Source organism: Cyprinus carpio, chromosome A6 (assembly GCF_018340385.1).
Source record: "Cyprinus carpio isolate SPL01 chromosome A6, ASM1834038v1, whole genome shotgun sequence".
In the NCBI taxonomy this organism is placed as follows: Eukaryota; Metazoa; Chordata; class Actinopteri; order Cypriniformes; family Cyprinidae; genus Cyprinus; species Cyprinus carpio.
The window spans coordinates 14633894-14654011 of record NC_056577.1 but is presented as its reverse complement, the minus strand read 5'-3'; the positions used below and the strand labels follow the sequence as shown (position 1 = coordinate 14654011).

The 20118-nt window shown below is 38.9% G+C and overlaps 2 protein-coding genes across 4 annotated transcripts in view; both read left to right on the top strand.

Moving 5' to 3' along the window:
* usp43a (ubiquitin specific peptidase 43a) overlaps positions 1-20118 on the top strand; it is a 379370-nt gene that overhangs the window by 231497 nt on the left and 127755 nt on the right. The gene's annotated exons all lie outside the window — the stretch shown is intronic.
* Positions 1-20118, top strand: part of LOC109102937 (septin-9-like) — a 101608-nt gene that overhangs the window by 42034 nt on the left and 39456 nt on the right. For both annotated transcript variants that reach the window (XM_042758154.1, XM_042758155.1), the window contains exons 2-3: positions 9080-9344; positions 10628-10977. In XM_042758154.1, coding sequence (XP_042614088.1) covers positions 9080-9344; positions 10628-10977 — 615 coding nt within the window. The remainder of the gene's footprint in view (positions 1-9079; positions 9345-10627; positions 10978-20118) is intronic.

Genomic DNA, 20118 nt, shown 5'->3' with positions numbered 1-20118 from the left:
ATTCAAAAGGCGGATCGCATCCACACCCCGGCATCCCCTGATAGCACACATACATTTCTGAAGAATGAAACAAATGAAAGCTGATGCTTCTTTAGTTCTATGAAGGGTCTGGAAATATAAGATAATCTATCTTAATGTATGGTCTGCACTAAAGCGACCATAAGCCTCAACACAGAGGCCTTGTTAGAAAGCCAAGAAAAATAAAGCTCCAATGAAGGTTGGCTGCTTTAACATATAATGGCCTGGTTTTAAATCTAATGATTGTGCGCTGCTCAGGAGAGAGACGTAGGTACTTTTTCACTATATACAGTAGATGTGTTTAGATGTTCGTTAAACAGTCTAATTCCTTGTTTACACATAGATTATTTTACATCTGCTGGGTGTCTGGTATGGTGGGTTTAACAGGTTAGCATGGTCACGCTTACAGGGCCAACACAGCACCATTTTGCAGGAGAAAAGGTTCCCCACTGACAACCATTCGAAAGGAGTTGTGTTTTTACCATGAAATAATTTAACCAGTCCCCAACTTTTGGGATTTTAAAAGGAGCTAATTTAAGAATTTTTATTATAAGTATTAAAGGGGTCATATGATGTGATTTCAATTTTTCCTTTCTCTTTGGAATGTTACAAGCTCTTGGTGCATAAAGAAGATCTGTAAAGTTGCAAAGACTAAATTCTCAAACCCAAAGAGATATTCTTTATAAAAGCTAAGAGTCAACCACTTCTACCCAAAAGAGCTCATTCTAACACGCCCCCACATGTCTACATCACAATGTGGGAAGATTTGCATAATGCCGGCCAGACGCTGTATGTTTCCTTGTGAAAGCGAAGCTACTTTGTTTGGCCTTCCAAAGGAGGACACAACTAGAAACAGTGGTTAAGTTGTATTTACAACACTGTTCCAGAACAGTTCAATCGAAATATTCAGATGTGTGCAGTGCATTTTGCGGAGGACAAGGACAGTTTCCTGTGAGAGTAGCCTACAATGCTGGTGTCTGTTTCTATAAAGTGGGGCAATTCCAACTTTGCAAGGACAGTCTGGCGCTTCTGACACACAGTCTGTAAGTACGTTTTCATATGTAAAGGATTTGCCACTAATTATTCAAACACGAGTTTTGAGCAGTGTTGAGTAACTGTTAGAGCTTGTTGTTTGTCTTTTATCTGATCACAAATGCAGTCATTGTTTTATGTTTACACAGTGTGATACATTTGTAATGGGTTTTATTGGTTTTGTCTCATTGCACTGGGACACACATCACAGTGTTAAGGGGCGTAATATTTTAGTCACACGCTTGAAGCATTGGGCCAATTACAACGCACTGGATAACTGGCCAATCAGCATACACCTCACACTTCAGAACGATGAGCTTTGTAAAAATCGTTTCAGAAAGGCAGGGCATAGAGGAGAAACAAGTATGTGGAAAAGAATGTGTTTTTTTGATCCTTATACAACATAAACACATTGCATTACACCAAATAATGTTCTTTTTAGCAACGTCATATGACCCCTTTAAGTCACTGCTGATTTTCAGGATTTTAAAAAACTGAGACCTCAGATTTGGGATTTGTTTTGATGAGTTTGATGAGACTTGTCTGATGCAGGGAGCATATAATGTAGCCGCGTTTAATCCATTTACATTTTCTTGCTTTGAAAATTGAATACAGGTAGATTTTCCAAATGTTTCTCTTTCTCTCTGTCCAGTTATATCTGTTTGTGTGTGCTTAGTTCAGGATATATATTCTTTTTTCTGAACCCACATGTACAATTGTCACTTGTACTAACTTACAGTACATGACACAAAATGAAAGTTGATAATAATTTTTATAGTGAAAGTCAAGGTTAAATACAAGGGTAAGGTCGAATACAGTTCAATACAGTCTAATGTTTTTTTTTGTGACCTTCAAATAACAAAAAGACAAGTGCTTGTGAATTTGAAGAGCAGGAGACAAATATTATGGAAGGTCCCCCATGTTCTTTCATTTTTTTTTCCAACTAAAGCTATTAATCAGCTGTTGCTTTTCTCAAAAACTCCAAGTTGTTCACATGAGCATAGAGCAGTCGTACAAAGAAAATACAAATAGTGACAGTTTATCATTTTGTGCTGAGTGACAATCATCTGCCATGTAGAATATATATAATATATATATATATATATACAGGTCCTTCTCAAAAAATTAGCATATTGTGATAAAAGTTCATTATTTTCCATAATGTAATGATAAAAATTAAACTTTCATATATTTTAGATTCATTGCACACCAACTGAAATATTTCAGGTCTTTTATTGTTTTAATACTGATGATTTTGGCATACAGCTCATGAAAACCCCAAATTCCTATCTCAATAAAAATTTTAGTATTTTTTATGAGAAATATAAGAGAAGTGTTTTTTTTATAAAAAAAGTGTAACTTCAAATAATTATGTTCAGTTATGCACTCAATACTTGGTCGGGAATCCTTTTGCAGAAATGACTGCTTCAATGCGGCGTGGCATGGAGGCAATCAGCCTGTGGCACTGCTGAGGTGTTATGGAGGCCCAGGATGCTTCGATAGCGGCCTTAAGCTCATCCAGAGTGTTGGGTCTTGCATCTCTCAACTTTCTCTTCACAATATCCCACAGATTCTCTATGGGGTTCAGGTCAGGAGAGTTGGCAGGCCAGTTGAGCACAGTAATACCATGGTCAGTAAACCATTTACCAGTGGTTTTGGCACTGTGAGCAGGTGCCAGGTCGTGCTGAAAAACGAAATCTTCATCTCCATAAAGCTTTTCAGCAGATGGAAGCATAGAGTGCTACAAAATCTCCTGATAGCTAGCTGCATTGACCCTGCCCTTGATAAAAAACAAGTGGACCAACACCAGCAGCTGACATGGCACCCCAGACCATCACTGACTGTGGGTACTTGACACCGGACTTCAGGCATTTTGGCATTTCCTTCTCCCCAGTCTTCCTCCAGACTCTGGCACCTTGATTTCCGAATGACATGCAAAATTTGCTTTCATCTGAAAAAAGTACTTTGGACCACTGAGCAACAGTCCAGTGCTGCTTCTCTGTAGCCCAGGTCAGGCGCTTCTGCCGCTGTTTCTGGTTCAAAAGCACACGCCTGTGCACGGTGGCTCTGGATGTTTCTACTCCAGACTCAGTCCACTGCTTCCGCAGGTCCCCCAAGGTCTGGAATCGGTCCTTCTCCACAATCTTCCTCAGGGTCCGGTCACCTCTTCTCATTGTGCAGCGTTTTTGTTACACTTTTTCCTTCACACAGACTTCCCACTGAGGTGCCTTGATACAGCACTCTGGGAACAGCCTATTCGTTCAGAAGAAATTTCTTTCTGTGTCTTACCCTCTCGCTTGAGGGTGTCAATGATGGCCTTCTGGACAGCAGTCAGGTCGGCAGTCTTACCCATGGTTGCGGTTTTGGGTAATGAACCAGGCTGGGAGTTTTTTAAAAGCCTCAGGAATCTTTTGCAGGTGTTTAGAGTTAATTAGTTGATTCAGATGATTAGGTTAATAGCTCGTTTAGAGAACCTTTTCAAGATATGCAAATTTTTTGAGATAGGAATTTTGGGTTTTCATGAGCTGTATGCCAAAATCATCAGTATTAAAACAATAAAAGACCTGAAATATTTCAGTTGGTGTGCAATGAATCTAAAATATATGAAAGTTTAATTTTTATCATTACATTATGGAAAATAATGAACTTTTATCACAATATGCTAATTTTTTGAGAAGGACCTGTATATATATGCAATGCAATGATGTGGAAGTTTCAAATTTCAACATTTTATTCAGAATACAACATAGATGACATATCAAATGTTTAAACTGAGAAAATGTATCGTCTTAAGGGAAAAATAAGTTGATTTTAAATTTCATGGCATCATCACATCTCAAAAAAGTTGGGACAAGGCCATGTTTACCACTGTGTGGCATCCCCTCTTCTTTTTAAAACAGTCTGCAAACTCCTCTGGGGACTGAGGAGACAAGTTGCTCCAGTTTAGGAATAGGAATGTTGTCCCATTCTTGTCTAATACCAATATTATGAAGCTGCAGACTCGGAGCCTGAGCCTGCTGCATCTACAGTCCCGCACCCAGAGTCCCGCATTCTTAGCCACCTCGTAAAATACGTACGAATTGGTCGATTTGTCTAAACCCCTATGTCGGTTAGGTTTAGGGGCGGGGTTAGGTGTTGGTCATTCGTACAAATTCATACGAATTGTGCAACTCGTAAAATACATCTTAACCCCTGTGTCGGTTAGGTTTAGGGGCGGGGTTAGGTGTAGTTAATTCGTACATATTCATACGGGTTGCAAGGGGTCTGAGAATGCGGGACTCTGGGTGCTGGACTGAACTTAAAATTTTGATTCGTCTGACCACAGAACTATTTATCACTGTCACAGTCCATTTTAAATGAGCCCTGGCCCAGAGAAAACGCCTGCGCTTCTGGATCATGTTTAGATACGGGTTCGTTTTTGACCTATAGAGTTTTAGCCGACAACGGTGAATGGCACGGTGGATTGTGTTCACCGACAATGTTTTCTGGAAGTTCCAGTTCCTGAGCCCATGTTGTGATTTCCATTACAGTAGCATTCCTGTATGTGATGCAGTGCCATCTAAGGGCCCAAAGATCACGGGCATCCCAGTATGGTTTTCTGGCACTGTAGATGATGATAACTTCAAACTCTTTGCAATTTTTCTCTGAGAAACTCCTTTCTGATATTGCTCCACTATTTTTCACCGCAGCATCGGGGGAATTGGTGATCCTCTGCCCATCTTGACTTCTGAGAGACACTGGCACTCTGAGAGGCTCTTTTTATACCTAATCATGTTGCCAATTGACCTAATAAGTTGCAAAATGGTCCTCCAGCTGTTCCTTATATGTACATTTAACTTCTCTGGCCTCTTATTACTACCTGTCCCAACTTTTTTGGAATGTGTAGCTCTCCTGAAATCCAAAATGAGCCAATATTTGTCGAGACATTTCAAAATGTCTCACTTTCAACATTTGATATGTTATCTATATTCTATTGTGAATAAAATGTAAGTTTATGAGATTTGGAAATTATTCCATTGCTTTTTTACTCACAATTTGTACAGTGTCCCAACTTTTTTGGAATTGGGTTTGTATATACAGACAGCATATATATATATACAAACTGTATGTTGTATTAAGTCATACTTAGGGGTGTACCCAAAATGAAAATTGCTTTGAGAGAAAAAAAAATCAAGTTTGCAAAGTTTTAGTGTCAGTACTAAATTACACTACTATATATAATGTTGAATATAATGTCGAATAATGCAATGCAAAAAGTAAAAAGTGGCCCACATTATTGAAACTATATCTAGTCAGTGACAGAGTGCAAGCGTATTCATCTAAAATAATTCTGTATTTTCAGCTTCAGAATCATTAATATTTTTATTCTGGTGTCATCATTGTCCTGTGCATTGAGTTACCAGCAAACAGAACAAGCCTATTAATTTCCATCCTCAATGTAATACCAAATTTAGCATTTCAATCAACAGTACAATTCCTGTTTACCTTTTACCATATGTCTCGGAGAACCACAATAATATTGTATTGTGAGTTCAGTATTGTGATATTTATCGAATTGTAACATAAGGGTATCATTACACCCCATTCATACTGTTTGTGTGCTGAGTGTGAGAAACTCTTAAGGGACTTTAAAAGCACTGTGACTGTTGCAGGCACTTTGGCAAACTCATGTATGTATCTGGGAAAGTTTTTGTCTGGAATATCTGGCCCAATTTTAGAGAGATTGAGTTTTCTTCCAAGTCATAAACAACTGGGTGGTGGGATTTTGAATCCAGTGGCAGAGTGGTTTGGACATGCTTGTGATCCCTTTTAGACTGTAAATTTTATTCTGACCATGTTCACATTTCCAGATTTAATTTTAAAACATATACTGGAAGTGAGTAAGATACTTAAATGAGCAGTTTAGATTTTTTTCAATTGTTAAAGTTTATGACAGACTGCTATCAACTTTACTATCAAGCTGGTAGTGTGAGAAAATGTCAAAATTGTGAAAATGTGAAAATTTGTCTTTCAGCAAATCTTGTGTTTAATCATTTATTCGGATACCATTAAATTAAAAGGGCAAAATAAATGTCAACTCAAGAGTTTTAGCTCTGTCTTCCAATATGTATTAAATTTCCCATTCAAAGAACTGATTCCTTCAAAAGAAAGATTGGCAGTTGTACGGTCAAGTAACAACATTCATAATGCACCTCATATGTTCTTGGGAGATGCATTTTTAGCCATAGCAGTTTGAAAGGGTGTAGGCCTGTATTTTGCCGGTGCCTATTTTTAGCCAGGATATAAAAATAGCAAGAGTAAAACTGAAACTATGCCATCTAACATATATCCACAAACAGACACAAGCCACTTTCAATTAAAGGAGATATTGTATACTAATGAGACTGATTTGTATAGAAGCCCATTACCACCACATAAGAAAAAAAATGCTTTGGTAAGGCATAATTATGAGATAAATAGTCAAACGTATGAAGAAAAAGTCATACATATTATGTAAAATCCATAATTATTACATAAAAATCTAAGTTTGACAATTTTTTTTTTTTTTTCACTTTCAGCGGATGTTGCTGCAGATAATAATACCGTAAAGCAGAAATAATAAAGAATAACATCATTGCTGCTTTTGCTACACTTATTATCGCACACACACACCTTTTGGGCATTAAAGCCTTTGGCCTCCAGTTCATCCATCATTTCTTAGAAGATAAAACATAATTGCTTAATTAAATAAAAGAACCAGGGCAGCTCCTCTGGGGATTCAGTGACCTTCAACACTCCAACAGTGATGCTGGAACAGCCACCAAACATGACATCTGATCTGTCTGAATGTAGTATAATATATGTATAATATATATAATATTCTTGACATTGCGTAAAATACATTTTTATGGACATTTATCATCACATATCATTCGCTGTTGATAGGTGTGGCAAAAAGTTAAAGAGGTCATATGACATTGCTAAAAAGAACATTATTTTGTGTATTTGGTGTAATGCAATGTGTTTATGCGGTTTAAGGTTAAAAAAAGCGAGGTATACGCTGATTGGCCAGCTATCCAGTGCATTGTGATTGGCTGAATACCTCAAGCATGTGACGAAATGTTATGCCCCTTAACATACTGTGGTGCTGTCTCAGCACGATGAGACAAAACCAATAAATCCCATTACAAATGAGGCAGTTGATGCATTCAGTGGGGACATAATTACTGATTATAATGACTAATACTGTCTTTTTACACGTTGCCTTGCGTATCAGGCTGTGCAAACATAAAACCATGTCTGCATTTGTGATCTCTACACTCTACACTGCTCAAAACTCGCATTTGAATAGTCGGTGGCAAATTCTTTAAATATAAAAAACATACTTACAGGCTGTGAGTCAGAAGTGCCAGACTGTCATGCCCCACTTTATAGAAACAACCTTTGAGCCACAGACACATTGTAGGCTTAGCCTTAGTTACTGAACGCTGTGTGTGCACTTGGGTGGGTTAAATGCAGAGCACCAATTCCGAGTATGGGTTACCATATTTGCCAAATATCACGAATTTCACTTTTACTTTAATAGATTTCATATTTAATATGTAATTTTCGTTTTGTAAAACCAAAATGATACCTCCTGATTTGGGACCAGCAAATCAAACTGGACACCAGGGATGTAACGATTAACCGCAAGCCGGTTGAAAATCAATTCAAATATGTGACGATTCAAATCAGTTGAGATGTTAAACAAATCGCGATTCATTTAGGTGTAGGCGTTTATATGAATGCATGTCTGAGGGAAACTTACTGTCTTTGGAAAAGTTTAGATGGTATTTTTTATTTTTTTTTCATCTTGCCTGTAAAGTTAATAAGTGCAGCACTGCTTCATTTACAACAGAAACCAAGGAAACGCTTTAAGCGCCACTTGCTGGCAGAGAGTGAATCTGCATCTCATTCAGCTCGTCTGCTGTTTCATGCAGATATTTTTATGTATGGTTTCACAAAACTGAAGTCAAACCATTCTGTTTTTGCTTAAAAAATTCTAAATTAGTATACAATTATACTAATTTAAATTAAAAACTGCTCATGTTGCATGTATGCAGCATCTTTGTTTGGATCAAGATTAAAATGCAGTGGTTGTCTAAGTTTAAATAGAAAGAGCACAGAAAAAGTCTTATTTTGTTTATATGAAGAGATTTATTTTATTTGGGTTAATTATTTATTTGATTTGGGGACTTGTTTTAAAATTTCAATTTCGTTTTTGCTATTTACATTTACATTCTGTTTAAATTTTGTCATTTAGCAGACACTTTTATCCAAAGCTACTTATAAATAAGGACAATAGAAGCAAACAAAACCAACAAAATAGCAATAATATGCAAATGCTAAATTGGTATATTATTATAGTTATATTATAATTTCACAAAGAAATGTACAGCATTTTGTCCAAGCAATAATAAAAGGACACATTTAATTCATAATTTGTCTTAAAAATCATTTTGTTTTTTAAAAAAATAAATAAATAAAGTAAATCGTGAATCGAATCGAATTGAATCATGAAATCAAAATCATGAATCTAATCGAACCGTGAGTTGAGTGAATCATTATATCCCTAGTACACACTGTTGCTGTTTAAGGCCCAATCTTTGGTCAGAGCACTGAATTTGGCTGTTACACCCTACTGAAAAAATCATTATAACATAAAATGGTGTTTCATAACTCTTCTGGGCTGATAAATGCACCCTGATTACCATGTCACTTTTACCATCTGCAGAATGTTTGCTGTGGGTTTGAGCGACGTGGCTCACAGTCTGGATGCCCTCAGTTTTCCATTACTTTGCTAACACTATAAAATACAATTGTTAGGTTTAGTTCAAATGAATGGCTTCTTTTGTATTATTTATATCATTTGTATTTCAATTCTCAAATCTTTCTCTAGAATTTAATGGTTAGATCTATATGTGTTAACTACAGGAGATAAATCTAGGAATTTAACATAATAAATTGAAGGTTTAAACTGAAGGTTTTCTAATTTATCCCTTTCCTCCAGCCCTGAAACGCTCATTTGAAGTGGAAGATGTGGACTCCTCCTCACACTCTTCATCACCTCACACACGACGAGCACCATCCAATGTCCAGCGTTTGGCAATGTCCCCGACCACCGGACGGTATTATGAGCTGGGCTCCAATGGTACCAAGCCCCCTGACACCTCTAAGCCCAAAGCTCGAACCCCTGAACCTGTGTCACGTAGAACAGGGCTAGGATTTGACATCTCATCCAACAACAATGGCAAAGCTACTGAAGGCTCTCCCAGGTATATACTTAAACATGTATAGTTGCAATGTTCATGTCACTGTCAGTTACTAGATTTTATTGGCAAAACAAAAATTTGTCTTGTGTGGGATTGTCTAGCAATTCCAGCTGTGTGGTCTTGCTGTAAGCACTTTTGGTAAAAGCGAGAGATAAATAAACAAGCTCTGTTGTTGACAAACAGAATCAAATAAGACTAGTATCTAGCCTCTTAGCAGACTTTTTCAATCTTGACATTTTGTAGTAACACGACAGTCTGTATAATGTGTCGAAAACGTAAGGAGAAAGTACGGAGCCCCGCACATGACATGCAAGAAAAAATAAATAAATTGTGTGCACGATTCAGCAAATCGAGGGAACGCAATAGTAAATCGAGGGAACACAATAGTAATCGTGTGCACGTTTTAGTACATTGAGGGAACAAATTAGTTAATCGTGCCCACAATTTATTTATTTTTTCTTGCATGTCATGTGCGGGGCTCCGTACTTTCTCCTTATGTGTGAGCCAGGCTTTAGGAACAACCACTACTGTGTGTTACTCAGAGACATGGACTGTCTTTGATTCTGCTTTGTTTTTGTTGAAAATAATAATTGTCAATGGAGCAAAAATCTAAAAAACAACTGGTATTATTGTGTTGAACATGGAGCTTAATCTTTCATTTAAAAGTAATATATATATATATATATATATATATATATATATATGTATATATATATATATATATATATATATATATATAATATATATATATATATTGATATATATATTGATATAATATTTTAATATTAGCATTACTGATTTGGGTGTAAGTAAACAGCCGTACTGATACTGAGTAACATGGAATGATTGTGAATTAAATGTTGTTTTTATATTTAACAGTTTCTACATCTCCTTTTTTAGATTTTTGTACAATTTACTCTTGAGGGTTGGTTTAGGGGTGGACCTTCATGGTGACATTTTATATAAAAATCATAAATTTTCGTTCAGGTAGGACCATACTAATTCATATGATATCACCAACTAGCAATACTTCTCAATTCACACTGAACAGTTTTAGAAATGAAAAATCAGTTTGTTTCTGTTCGGCCCAGAAGAATAGTGCTTGACAAGCGGAATAATGCCAACAGAGAAAAAGTGATACAAACGGTCTCAGTGCTGTTATATGAAATATGAGCACTTTTGACTAATCTGAAGAACTAACAGTTATAAAATGTATATTAGTCCTAGCTTGTGTAATGGATGAAAGGCAACCAAAATAAACCAGATAAAATGTTACTGTGTCCTAGTCCTGGCACGGCTCGGTTTGGGCTGAAGAAGCCAGATGTCTTGAGCCACAGTAAGACCCCTGAGACGCAGAAGCACTCAGTCACCTTCAGCAAGACAATGGAGACCATTGCCCCCATCACACGTGCAGCATCTACCATCGTTCCCCATGCCAGTGCTAAACTCCCAGAGACCACCTTCAGGAAAAGCGAGCCACCGAGCCCTGGAGATGGATCAGCAAGAAAGCCTGAAATCGGTGTCACAAAATCAACAGACACCAAAGGTCATGACAGTCTTCACCATCCACCAGTTACAACAAGGTGTCCATCATCTAATCTTGTTGGACAGAAATCCCCTAGTTCTGACGGGCATAGTAAGTACAATCCACGTATACAGATGTATTTCTTCCAGAATAGAAGAATGAAAATCTTAAAAACCACACTGTTCAATTGTCTTCTGAATTTTTTTATTTTTTTTTATGCAAATTTAATGTCTTTTAAAACAGCCATGGAGCACATATGTTATTTAGTGGTCTTTCTTTGGTGGTCTGTCCTGAGGTGCCCAGGTCTGTGGTTGGATCCTGTTATCTATAACTTCATCTCTTGGTTTAAAGGGTGAGCAAACACTGTGTGAAACGTAAATGTGTGTCGTTATTGAGGGAAGTTATTCTAGTCTTCTGCTTCATGTGATTTCGACTTTCTGAGCCTCATCCCCCTTAGCCTGAGCTCCAAGCCTTTCTGTTTTGTGTTTGATCTCAGCTGGACACTGAACTTAAACTGACTCTGACATCCTGAACGAGCCGTTGAGTTGTGGCCCTTACTGTGCATGAGAAATTAGCAAGATGCAAATGAGCCATGAGTGGAAGAAAGCTGCAAGGCAGCCACAGGCTTCTTACTCTGTCTGGACTGGAGCCTTTGGGTCCAGCTGTGTGTCAGACAGCCTTCATGCTGAGACATAAACACACTGTTGTATTTCAGGATCACAAAGGACTTGAGGTAGAGGAGAACTGTACTGAATTAGAAGGGAAGTGGTCATATTTAAGTCAGTGCAGTGGTGGAGTATTTGCAAACTTTAATGGTAATTGTTGTTGAAACTATAAAAAAAAAAAAAAAAAAAACATCCAGAGGCTGTTTATGCCAGACTTCATTTAAAGTTTAAAAATGTTATAATGAAGGCTTTTGTTTATTTAAGGATCATTACAAATATGTTGTCAGTTTTATTTATATTTGGTATAATATACTGTAAGTGCTTTCTCTTTAGCTCATGTTTTTACTAGAGGTTAAAATAGAAAACCCTCTAAATTTATTGACAAAACAATCTCTAAAACAAATACACAAAAACGCTTTTTGCTGATGCTCAAGAAAAACCCAACATTATGCACAGTTACAACACATTAACTCACTTATTACAGTCTGGAGAATGTAAAATCACTTTCATACTTAAATACAGAAGTACCTGATCTCGCCATCATAGAAAACATCATTCTGTAAGATGTTTAAGCCTGTTTCCTCATTGGGGACCTAAAAATGTCCACAAGGTCAAAATTTACTGGTATTACTATCCTAGTGGAGTCATTTGGTCCCCATAACGTATAGGATTTCTAACACACAAACACGCACACTCACTTAATAAAAAAAAATAAAGAAAATTATCATTCCATGTACAACAAATGAGACCTTATTATAAAACATTACCAAACTGTGTTACTTGTACTTACGGAAGTTCTAAGCGACCACGTATTATAATTTTTTTCCTTCTTGTTTTCTCGTTATAACGACTTAATTTCCTCGTGATCTCAACATAATGAGAGTTGTTTTCTCATTATAACGACTTAATTTCCTCGTGATCTCAACACAACGAGAGTTGTTTTCTCGTTATAACGACTTAATTTTCTCGTTATCTCGATGTAACAAAGTTGTTTTCTCGTTATAACGACTTAATTTTCTCGTCATCTCGACATAAAAGTTGTTCTCTAAGAAGTTACAAAACTGGGTCAACAGGTGGCACTATAGACCTGAATATAACTGATGGGGTGTTGTATACTATCCACTTTACTGTATGTGTTTGGGATAGAACAGGACCTTCCTCGTGATCACTATAATTTGTGCAGTATTGTTCATTATGTCACAGTCATGGACTTTCTGTTCCTTTTGTGTTATCCCTATTTGGTCATGTTCCGTTCCTCGTTTTGTTAATTGATTAATCCCCACCTGTTTCCATTCCCCTCATTACTTTCCTTGTGTTTAAAAACCCTGTCTGTTCAGTCCGTTTTTGTCCGCTATTTTTTTATAAACTTTGTGTTTTAAATGTTCGATTATTTGGATTTGTGTTTGGATATGCCCTTTTCTCCTGTGACTCATTAAAAGAACTCTTTATATATATCTTCTTCTTCGAGCGCTTGACTCAGCACGCCAGCCCGGGCGTGACAGAATAGCCGACCCTAAAACAGTTTAGCGGCGTTTTTTCTTTTCGTGTTTTTTTTTTTTGTTGGTTTTGCCCCCTCTCGGAATGGATATCCCAGGCGTCCGACTCCTATGCCTGGAGCAACTGGACCGTTCGCTGGAGGACCATACCAGGGACTTTTTTCGATCTGGCGTGCCTTACAGACTTCCCGGACCGCTCGCTCAGTGCGTTTTACTATGCTGGCCTGAGCGAGCGGTGTAAGGCACGTCTCCCAGCGAACGGTCCCAGAGAGGATTTCGCCGCGTTCGTGGAGTGGGTGCTGGAGCAAAACGGATCTCCGTTCACCGTCTGCCCCGCTGAGGAGGAGATCTCCAGCCCCACTCCCGACCCAGAGACCAGCCAGCCATCACCCCGCTGCACGGAGCTAGAGACCGCCGCAGCCGCAGAGCCCGAGCCTATCGCCGACAGGGAGGAGGAACTCGAGAGTGCGACTGACCAGGTGTGTGAGCCGGCAACCCCGTGCGTCGTGGGACGATTTGGTGGAGATCGAGGGCGTGGAGGAGCGCCCCGCCCACACTCCTGCGACTGAGGGTGAGCTGCATGTGGTTTCTGGGAAGTATACAGAAGAAATTATGGATCTAATAGACTGGTTTGGGGAGGTTATTCCCGACCCTTCTGTTTCTCCGCTGGTTCCGTCCAGCTCTGACCCTCCTGTTTTTCCGCTGGTTCCGCCCAGCCCTGATTCTCCTGTTTTTCTGCTGGTTCCGTCCAGCCCTGATCCTTCTGTGTTCCCTCCCATCCTCCCTCTCCCGACTCCTCTTCGGCCTGTCAGTTCCTCTGCTCCTCTTCCGCTGGTTCCGCCCAGCCTCGATCCTTCTGTTTCTCCGCTGGTTCCGTCCAGCTCTGACCCTCCTGTTTCTCCGCTGGTTCCGTCCAGCTCTGACCCTCCTGTTTCTCCGCTGGTTCCGCCCAGCCTCGATCCTTCTGTTTCTCCGCTGGTTCCGTCCAGCTCTGACCCTCCTGTTTCTCCGCTGGTTCTGTCCAGCTCTGACCCTCCTGTTTCTCCGCTGGTTCCGCCCAGCCTCGATCCTTCTGTTTCTCCGCTGGTTCCGCCCAGCCTCGATCCTTCTGTTTCTCCGCTGGTTCCATCCAGCCCTGACCCTTCTGTTTCTCCGCTGGTTCCACCCAGCCCTGATCCTTCTGTTTTTCCGCTGGTTCCGCCCAGCCTCGATCCTTCTGTTTCTCCGCTGGTTCCGTCCAGCTCTGATCCTTCTGTTTTCTTTTCTCCGCGGGTTCCGCCCAGCCCTGATCCTCCTGTTTCTCCGCGGGTTCCGCCCAGCCCTGACAATCCTGTGTTCCCTCCCAACCTCCCTCTCCCGCCTCCTCCTAGACATGTCAGTTCCTCTGCTCCTCTTCCGCTGGTTCCGTCCAGCCCTGACCCTCCTGTTTCTCCGCTGGTTCCGCCCAGCTCAGATTCTTCTGTCTTTCCTCCCATCCTCCCTCTCTCATCTCGTCCTCGACCAGTCAGTTCCTCGTCCTCATCCCCGCTGGTGCCAGTCAGTCCCGCAGCTCACCCTCAGTCCGCGCCATCTGGGCGCGGAGTTTCGCCGCAGGACTTCCAGTCACCACCTCCACCTGGGCGTGTGGATTCCCTGCCTCCGCCTCCAGCCTCCGAGTCCTGGACTCCTCCTCGGTCCTTCGACCCGGCGGCTCCGCCTTGGCTCCTAGCTCCCTCGTCTCCACCGTGGCCAGGCATCCCAGCAGCTCCACCTGGCTCCCTCGTCCCCTCCGGCTCTGCCTTGGTCAGTCGTCGACCATCCACCGCCTCAGGACTCCACTCCTCTGGCTTCGCCTCGTCACTCCGTCCCTCTGGCTCTGTCAGGCTCCTCCTTTCCTCCGGCTCTGCCTCCATCCTCAGTCGCTCCGGCTCCGCAGCGGTCTTCCGGTGCCCTGCCTCCGCCTTGGTCGCCTGAGCCTTCTGCTCCGCCTTGGCCCTCCGGATCCTCGGGGTCACCCTGGCTCTGCGGTTGCTCGGCTCCGTCTTGGACTCCTCTGCCATCGGCTCAGTCTCCGTCAGTCGGCCCCCTGGTGTTGTCGGCCCCTCCTCCACCATGGCTCCTCCCACCGTCGACTCCACCATGGGCCGCTTTCCTGGCTGGCCTCTGGATATCCATCTGGCTCCTACTGCTCCGGGCTCCTCCATGGCTCCTCCCTCCATCCACTCCACCCTGGTACCATGCTCCATGCTCCTTCTCCATTGCCTGCCCCTTGCCTGCCCCCACGCCCACCTCCTGAACCATCCATCTGGCTCCTACTGCTCCAGGCTCCTCCATGGCTCCTCCCTCCATCCGGGAGGGGGCGAACTGTCACAGTCATGGACTTTCTGTTCCTTTTGTGTTATCCCTATTTGGTCATGTTCCGTTCCTCGTTTTGTTAATTGATTAATCCCCACCTGTTTCCATTCCCCTCATTACTTTCCTTGTGTTTAAAAACCCTGTCTGTTCAGTCCGTTTTTGTCCGCTATGGATGATAAGGTTTGATGTTTAAATGTTCGATTATTTGGATTTGTGTTTGGATATGCCCTTTTCTCCTGTGACTCATTAAAAGAACTCTTTATATATATCTTCTTCTTCGAGCGCTTGACTCAGCACGCCAGCCCGGGCGTGACACATTACTGACATTTAATTAATTCATAAATGTTAATGCTTTAATCAATATGATTATTTTGTGTATTAAGTTCTTGCTAGATGCATGAGTTTCACCAACGCGTTCTGTGTCATAAAATATCTGCTTATCAAAACCAAGGTTGACGTCACTGTATTCTACTTGCACCTATATCTTTAATGTGCTTCTTTGAGGTACATGATTGTTAGTTAATAAGCGGGAATGTACTGTTTATCTACAGTAGGATGGGCTTTAACAAAGTAGGCTATTTGTGATGTGCCTCTTTTCCTTATTATTAATATTTATTGTTAATATATTGTTGTTATTATTATTATTAACAATATTAATTGTTAATATATTGTTAATCATATTGATGAGAAATGTGATGTATATGTAAAGTGTATAGGCTAATTTAATTCAGTGTTGTTCTATGTTGTAATCTTTTGTCATTAAGTCGTTATAATGAGAAAACAACTTATGTAGAGATCAAGAGAAAATTAAGTCGTTATAACGAGAAAACAAGAAGGAAAAAAATTATAATGCATGTCCACTTAGAACTTCCTTATGTACCCCTGGTTTCACAGACAAGGCTTAAGCCTAGCCCCGAACTAAAATGAAATTTTGAGATGTTTCAACTGAAAGAAAATTGCACTGACTGATCTTTAAAAATATCAGTGACTTTGTTTTGTCTCAAGATGCACACCAGTAATGTTTTTTAAAGGCATGTTAATGAAAATTACTTAAATGTCCTTATGGAACTATGATCCTGGCTTAGTCTAAGCCCTGTCTGTAAAACCAGGCCATTAGTTCTCAAACCTTTACATGCACCAACATTAAACATGACCTAAAGTGAATGCAAATTTGACTAAATAAATAAATAAATTAATAATAATATAAAAAAGAAAGAACTCTAAATGAACTTGCTGGGAAGTGCTGTCTGTCAGTGTCCCAGAAGCTCTCCATTGGCAGTAAACTTCAAATGTCATGAAGCTGCACACCATCTCTCCACAGTCTGTGTGAATGGAAATGTTCCAAAGAGGCAGGAAAGTCAGAAAAAAATACCTTGGGGAAAGAAAGAAAGAAAAACAAAACAAAACAGAAGAACAGCAATTGCTATAAAACATATCCAGTCATTATAAATGGTTCAGTTGAATGAAAGCAATAGACACAGTTGCAGTCCAAAGTTTATATACACCTAACAGTATCTGCAAAATGTTAATAATTTAAGCAGTAAGAGGGTAGAGAGGTATAATCATTAATAAATTGCAATTTCTTCTCTGATGAAGCAGTTTATTTTGCAAGGTGTATGTAAATTTTTGACCACATCTACATCACCTAAGAGGTGACTCATCAGGGCAACATGGTAGTAGAATGCTGGGAGATGTTCCTTCAGATTTCCTGGGCTTTAAAAATAAATAACATTTTTACAAACATTTTTTATTCCAACTTTACAGTGAGTAAAACATAACCAAAAAATAGATAAATATGAAATGAAGAAAGATACCCTTCATTTTTATTATTATTATTTTTTTTCTCAACTTGCTTTGCAAGCTTCTCTTGCACATCTTCATGAAGAATGTTTCTGCATTTACCACGGCTGGCACAGCAAAGCTACTGTCCTCATCCTTTGGTTTGTAACCTGTAAAATATATGATGATTAGAGGGGGATCTGTAAATGCACAGGTGGGAATATATTACTTGCAAATGGAAAAGATTAAAAGCTGTTAAATCCATAGGGATAGTGACTTAATGGCACTTTTATCTTATAATGTGTGTTCAGGGTGAGCTGACTGGGCAACGATTCATTAAAAACTTCTAACATCACCTCTTCAGTACTGGTCTGTGTTTCCACACTGTAACTATCTTCAGTAACAAAACTGTACGGATCCTGCAAAATAAATTAATAACTCCAGATAAGTACAAAAATATTACATTACAAACACAAGCAGTAACAGAACATCTTGCTTTTCAAATGCAAAAGGAAAAAAACAACAGCAGAGGTGGCTGATATATTTAATATTACTGGTGGTTATAATATTGATTATGTACATTAAATATTACAAGACTGGATATTTTTTTTTCAGTAGCGTTAAATGTCATTTTTAAATCATTAAATCAAATATTGTATTTTCAGCAGCAAAATTTTTTGGTCCACACACACGATCACATTCAGATTTCAGAATGCAGTCATAGATAAATTATATGACACGATTGAGTTACGGTGAAATCCACATGAATGGCAAGACTAAGGATAAGAAAGTTTATATCAAGATATACTTACTTGATTCATTATCTGCAGTACATAAAGTCTCTTCTGTAATCATCCAAACGTGGCGCTCCTTTGTTCTCTTGTTTGTTCCCTCATGCATCGCGTTTACACAAACATGGCACATCACAAATTTTTTAAACTCTGGTGAAGTAGTGCACCGTCATGATGTAGTATTTTGGAGCATGCACATTAAACAAAAGAGACACGTGTGTGGTTACATGTTATTTCATGCTTTTCATTTCTGTTCAATTTCAAATTGTTCTAATTTGTTGTGTAGTTAGTCCAAAGATTATGGTTAGACTCATTCATGACTCATTCACCTAACTAAAAGTCATTTTTACAGTGCAGTGTAGCCTATAATAGAAAGGAAATGTAGGCTATTTGTATGCAAATTAATTTTGTTTAGATTTATTAAACTTTTGCTTGCAATTAATGCACTTAAATGTGTTTAAATGACTTAGAACAACATAATGATATTGAAAGTATTCTGTAAATAGATGTAAATTACAGTACTATTACATACAAATACAGTACTCTCATAAATGAGAAATGACACTGTAATTTGACACATAAATGTCAAATATTATGTAGAAAATTAAACTTCATAGTGTTCATAGCGCAGGAGCTGGTGATGAAAATTTCAACTATTGTTTAAGCACACTAATTTATATTTTGTATGTGTGTTGAATTTTTTATGAAATATAAGTTTCAATTGCATTTTTGCACATAGTATATAGACTAAATACATTTAAAATAAATTAACAAATATGATTTTGGAGAACACACTTAAGTTGAAATTAAAATCAGTTATTTTACATGTACTTTAGTATATTGATAAATATATGAAAATAAGTGTTATTATTTAAAACACAATAAAATCGTAATTATGTAAAATGTATAAGTAATACTTAATTAGACATTATTATACAGTGCATTTTCTTAAAGTGCACTTAAGTATGATAAGACCTATTGTCATTAAAGTGTACTCCCTTTAAGTACACTTAAGTGGCCTTTAATTTAAAATATATTATATTATCTGCAAGTGCACTTTATAAAAAGTATACTTTTAAGATTTGAAATGCACAAAAAATACACTTTTAATATAATTAAGCACATTCTTTTTCACAAGGGTTAGTATCACCCTGGTACCCTTGACAATAACCCAATAGGATTTTTCCATTGGCTTTTGAATAATTGTTGAAAATAAGCTCTGTGATCAATGAAAGTTTATGATTCTTACATGTTTGGTTCATCATGAGGATTTTAAAACCTAAATACAATCACAGAAGAACAAACTTCTCCATGGTCGCATGACTCCAATGCCACCATCACTGAGCTTCAGCTGATCTTTTTTTTATTTATTTTTTATAAGTCTGAGTTAGAATTGTTTGCCAGAGCACAATTCTAAACACAGTGAGGCTGCAAAAGCAGACAAGGGAAATTTTTGTATTCCTGTGATGAGGTTTATTATCTCTGACCCATTTAGCCACTTAAACATCTTTGTTAATTGTATTTTCTCTCTGATCACAAAACATTTTTTCAGAGTTTTAAAGCCTGCAGACTATGCATATGCAAGCTTGCAGTCCCTATAGACACTTTAGGAGTCAATGCACATTTGAGCAAAGTAAAGGGTGAAATATATGTCAGTATAGGGCATGTGAAAAGCATCCTGGTCTGTCAAAGGGATTGCCTAATGGTTTATATTTGAAATGATACCACAGAAGGTGCTGGTTAAATTTTTTTGAGATCTAGCATCTTGTCATCCTTGTGATAGATATTTAATCTCCAAATGGACTGTGCCTATACATAGTGAACTGTAAAGCATTTTGGAAAGAAAACATTGTTAAATGACAAGTTCAAAGATACTACTAACTCTGTCATTCAGAAGTCAAATTGTGCATGAGGAAGATGCAGTGATGGACATGAGAAAGGGAAAAGGGCCCTAGTTAAAACAACTTCCCACACATATGGATTTGATTAGTCATCCAAACTCCACCTCCTTACCATTAATAAAGTACATGCACAACAGCACACACCAATGCACACACATACATTTAAACAACTCACACATGTACATCACAACCACGTACACAACCAAACACTGACAGAACACACACAATGAATGGCACACAGCACACATGTGGAAGCTCTCTGGGCCAGAGAAGTTCCTGTAAATGC